The sequence below is a fragment of the Ruditapes philippinarum genome, unplaced genomic scaffold, assembly GCF_026571515.1.
Source record: "Ruditapes philippinarum isolate M1 unplaced genomic scaffold, ASM2657151v2 ctg11356_1_1_1_1, whole genome shotgun sequence".
NCBI classification, from domain to species: Eukaryota; Metazoa; Mollusca; class Bivalvia; order Venerida; family Veneridae; genus Ruditapes; species Ruditapes philippinarum.
The window spans coordinates 2,951-8,121 of record NW_026863542.1 but is presented as its reverse complement, the minus strand read 5'-3'; the positions used below and the strand labels follow the sequence as shown (position 1 = coordinate 8,121).

Below are 5,171 nucleotides of genomic sequence, written 5' to 3'. Positions count from 1 at the left end.
CACAGTATACTCCACCCTTGCCATCAGCTTGGCAACGAAAACCTTGACTAGTCAGAGAAAAGAACGCGGTTCCATTGTTGTCTAAGCCAGCGTTGGTGTGTACGTGCCCAATTAACCCGATTGACGCGGTGACGTCGCCTCAAAACACATCAACTGGTGGTCGATGTCCATGTAGCCAATCCTCGCGCAAGCGATTGAGCACAGTTTGGGAAGATATACGGTTGTAATGTGTACCAGATGTGCCAGCAGCAGTACCTGTGGCAGTTTGGAAGCGATTGCCCCGGCGGGTGTTTCAAATATAGCGGTCTTGGGCACGCTTCGTAACGCGTGGACGTCCACTTTGTGATCGATCGTCTGTACGTTGCTTGAAAACGTTGCCTCATGTGTCGAATAGCACGAGTAGAACATCCAACCTTCATAGCAACGGCATTCATCGTCATACCTGCCAATGGTACGTTCGCATAATTTTGCGGAATTCTTGGCATATCAAAATAAAGAAAGAAAATGTCATCGTGTTTGTCTTATTGACATGAAAGTCTCTATGCACGTGAAAATCGCGTCAAAACGAGTTAAAATCGATATCGGACATAATCGATCGCCCGAATGTATGTAGCTCATTTGACATTTTGATTTTTTAAATAGCGTAAACAGTAAACACAGGGGAACTATCTTTTTTGTTCAGTATATTATGTAATAAGCAAGTAAACTTAGTACGAGTATACCAAACTCCTCACAGTGATTACCTCCCTTGGCAGAAGAATTAAAGGGGAGATCACTGTGTGGAGATTGCGAGTATACCTGATTTTTAAACGATTATTTGTCAATATTGACAATGTTAATATTTTCAAGGGAAACAACTTTTCATATCTTATAGATATAAGTCTTGTATTATGTTGCTTCCCTTCTATAGGTTATTGGCCTATATTTACGTGTTTACACACAGTATAGCATAAATATGCACAGATACATCTTTTGATTACATCAATGTTCTATTTGTGATTTATTGGTTCTGGATTAATGCTAAGATGTCAAGGTTAGTGAAATAACTTTTAGGCTAAGTTATAGGCTATAATATAAAGAAAAATATAATGAAGCGGATGCCCTATTTGATCAGTGTCTTTTAAAACATTAAATATCTGAACTGCATATTGACATCATTTACAAACTTAGGGTCTACTGTTTTATTATCGGCTGCAAATGTTCATGCATACATGACGTACAGTATCCATCTTTTTAACTTGCATATAATTACAAAAAAATAATCGATAGATTGAGGGGTTGGGTTAAGAATTACTACAAATTAAACAGAAATACGTGTTTATAAACAAGTGTAATACATATATCTTATATATAACTCTACAGACCAACGAGCGTTTAAATGTGGAAGAGTGCATGTGAATCTATTTGTACGATACCTATGTATTCCTAAGTAAGAGATCTTAAAACAGTGAACTGCAGTTTCGACTCCGTTATATTAGATGTTGAAGTGTCAAATAAATCTGTAATTAATTGATTCAGTTAACTCTGTTTTATCACTGAGTAATGAGTTTATGACTGTTTTGAAGCACTTTGCAGTCCAGTTGCGTAGCTGCCTGTAACTTCTTAACACACATACCTGCACTTTAAAAATATATTATTATTGTACTTTTTTGATGACTATTGATGAGTTAGCAGACTATGATTAGGTCAGTTGTGTATTTGATCGGCAGATCCTTACTTTGTGTATTTTCCTTGTTCATGCCTAATTATGGTTATATTAATTAATATAACCATAATTAGGCATGAACAAGGAAAATACACAAAGTAAGGATCTGCCGATCAAATACACAACTGACCTAATCATAGTCTGCTAACTCATCAATAGTCATCAAAAAAGTACAATAATAGCGCTTTTAATGACTTGATACTTTTTAAAGCAGCACGCCTCAATATTCATGTTAATTTTGTTCATGAAAATTTTGGAAATTTATTTTAAGGTAAAGTAATGTGAGGTGAAAGAGCAAATAATGTAATTTACATATTGGTGCTTTTGTAATCAGCACTAACAATCCACGAAAATTACCAAAAAGTGGTCAACATTTGCAAAAACAGCCCTTACTGCGTTAATAACGCTGTAGAAATTTGGTGATAAAATACTGCAAAATCAGTCTTAAGCCGCACATACGTGTAAAATATAACTTTGATCTTGGATGTTTTTACCTTTCTTAAAAGTTGAGTGCATTTTTCTCAATATTGATATTCTTGAAATATTTTGGCTCATCTGGATGCGTGCAGCTTTAACCAACTAGAGTATGGCTTTTTAACCTATTGCACACATCTGTGGATGTTTACCGTACATGAAACGGTCTCAATATGACGTTTTGGGACGTAATTAAGGGATTCTTATTTCTCTATTTTGTAGGTAAGGTAATAACAATAACATTGCACTAATATGAACACATACATGTACAATGTATTACCTGTAGAGCTTTATCAAGCATGCTGAAATAATTTACTCTTTTTTAAGGTTGCTGGATGCTATAACAAATCATGACATGTACATGTTAAAGATGTTAACGTCCATGTCTGGCTCGTGTAACCCACGTGAGCTTAATCTGGGTCTTATAAAAGCAGCAAGTCTTGGTAAATATCAACTTCTTTCCTTGTATAAGTAAATTCAAATGCATACCAACATACAACCAGTTTTGTTAACAGGTGATAATACATGCAGTTTGATTGTATTTAGATGACATTAAGCCATATTTAGACTGTACAATTATATTTAATAAACTATACAAAAGTAGTGTATGTATAAGTAGTGTAACTATATTATTGCTTAGAGAAGACATATATGTCATAATTATTTTGAAATAATTCCCGAGAGTTAACAATACATTTAATCTTTTAGGTTACTCGGATTGTATTCAATGTCTGTTAGACGTCGGTGCTGATAAAAATTTCGTGAACCAGTCAAACCAAACACCACTATACGCTGCTGTTCAAAACAACAAAAAAGAAACGGTCAAGCTGTTGTTAGAAAACAACACGGATGTTAATTTGATAAGTGGCCTTCAGCACCTGTCAGCATTGCATATCGCTGCTATGCGTGGTTACTCTGACATAGTTGATTTACTGGTGGAACATAAGGCATCTGTACATTCGAGAGATTACGAAGGAAACACGCCGTTAGTCCTTGCTGCTCGAAACGGGCATTATTTACCCATGAAATCACTCTTGAAAGCCGGATGTGATGTGAACGCAGCTAACTATGAAGGATGTACATCTTTGCATTTCGCGTGCCATAAAGCGCGAGGTTTTCAAGTTCTACTTGACGCCGGCGCAGATCCTAATGTTAGAGACAATGATAATATAACACCGCTGTTAATGGCCGCTTCTGAAGGATTCGATAACGTTGTAAAAGCTCTGGTAGATTTTAAATGCGATGTAAATATTCCCAATGATTCTGTCAAGAGAACAGCATTACACTTGCTAGCATATAAAGGTCACGCCGATTCAATTAACGCTCTCGTGTATGCAGGTGCTGAAATTGACGCATGTGACATCTATGGAAGGACTCCATTGTGGTATGCCATTGAAAATAAAAAATCTGAGGTTGTTAGACTGTTACTGAAATCTTATAGTCACGTTGATACATTTCAGTGCCAAACTTCATCAGAAGAAAATTGTCCTGCAAAAATTGCTTTCAAAAGCCAGCAATTTGATGTTATCAAGTTATTTATGTTGAGTGGATATGAACATGCGCACGTGAGAGAGTGTTTGCAGAGTGACGAATATGCTGATTGGGTAAGATCTTTGAAGGCAGATGACGAGTTTTCGCATTGGTTAGATTTTGGTTCAAGTGCGCAAACGTTGAAACAGTTGTGCAGGAAATGGATCCGGCATCATCTGGGAAGACATTTCTATCATCATTTACAACTTCTTCCAATACCGGATGTGATGAGAAATTATCTTCATTTAGAAGAGCTTCATGACCACTGATGGAAACAGGATTTAGTGTTCCGCTACCTACTATCCATGAACCTTGTGCAATAATATTTTTATCAGGTGCACTCAGTATTTAGAAGGGATATTCTTGACCCCTTGTTCTATACTGTCATAAAAGTAATTCAGAAATAATTTATACAGACTAGGCACCTTTCAAATACATACAGTTAGTATGATGGTCGGCAGTTTCAATAGAAATATCAGTTGTTGGATAAATAAGCATGTCGGTGTATTCATATGTTCAAAAAAAATCCCACATTCTTGATTTATGTTGCTACGAGTTAAATAAAGTCCTGCCTTTAACTGTTTACTTAGTTGTAAAGTATATTTTATATGAAAAAAGTGTTTTAGTTATTAAGTTTGATAATACGGATGTATGCCGTAGATACGCATGAAATACATGATTGTTAACTTTGTGTTGTAACAGATTAACTATTATTAGATTTATTAGGAGTTTACCCGTTACTGCACTTAATTACCGTTATGTAGACTCTTAGTCCCTAAAATAAAGCAGAAAGTTACTTCATCGCAGACACAGAGTACACAATGTACCACTAATTTATATGATATTATAAATACAAATGTATCACGAAAGCATCACTACAGTACTGTTGATGCGACTGTGCACCTTGCCTGGTTGATGAGGAAACTGTGCACCAATGTCTGTTTTATTTCTGGCACGCACGGAATGACGCCTGAGTTGAACATCGACCTTTGAAAAAACATTGTAGCCAAGTTGTTTATGTCACCGTCAAAAATAAAACTACTGTTCTCCTATTTGTGGTAATACTGATATGGAAAAGTTTACAAACTACAATTATGGGGAAATGATATAAACATATACACGTTACAACTTCTAGTATTTCACTTATAGGTTCAAACTGATGTAATTGCTTGAAATAAACTTAATTTTATACCGTAAGGCGGTCGCCGGGAAACACCGTGGAAAAAATTAAATACATTTTCGTAAGTGAATGCAATATCAAATTTACATGATAAATCGTATTATTTTGTTTATAGTAGTTGATTACATTATCGGTAGATAGAGATCAAAGATATGCAACATCAACCGTTCAAATAATGATGAATTTAATATATTCGTGGTGTTGTAATTTTTACTCATCCGAAGAGATTGTGTATAAAGAATATTATTGTATTATTAAAAATTTTAATTTCAAATCGACCTT

General features: G+C 35.3%; 1 protein-coding gene across 1 annotated transcript; it reads left to right on the top strand.

Moving 5' to 3' along the window:
• The first annotated feature begins 911 nt into the window (after positions 1-911).
• LOC132722433 (ankyrin repeat, PH and SEC7 domain containing protein secG-like) lies at positions 912-4,063 on the top strand. The gene is made up of 3 exons (XM_060706944.1): positions 912-1,033; positions 2,507-2,622; positions 2,888-4,063. The coding sequence occupies exons 1-3, from the start codon at positions 1,026-1,028 to the stop codon at positions 3,976-3,978; spliced, it is 1,215 nt and encodes a 404-aa protein (XP_060562927.1). The 5' UTR covers positions 912-1,025; the 3' UTR covers positions 3,979-4,063.
• The last annotated feature ends 1,108 nt before the right edge of the window (positions 4,064-5,171 follow it).

What these genes read in the sequence shown, in the direction of transcription:
- LOC132722433 (XM_060706944.1), top strand. An exon ending in TATAAAAGCAGCAAGTCTTG is followed by an intron (nt 2,623 to 2,887) that starts GTAAATATCAAC and finishes TTAATCTTTTAG; the next exon opens with GTTACTCGGATTGTATTCAA.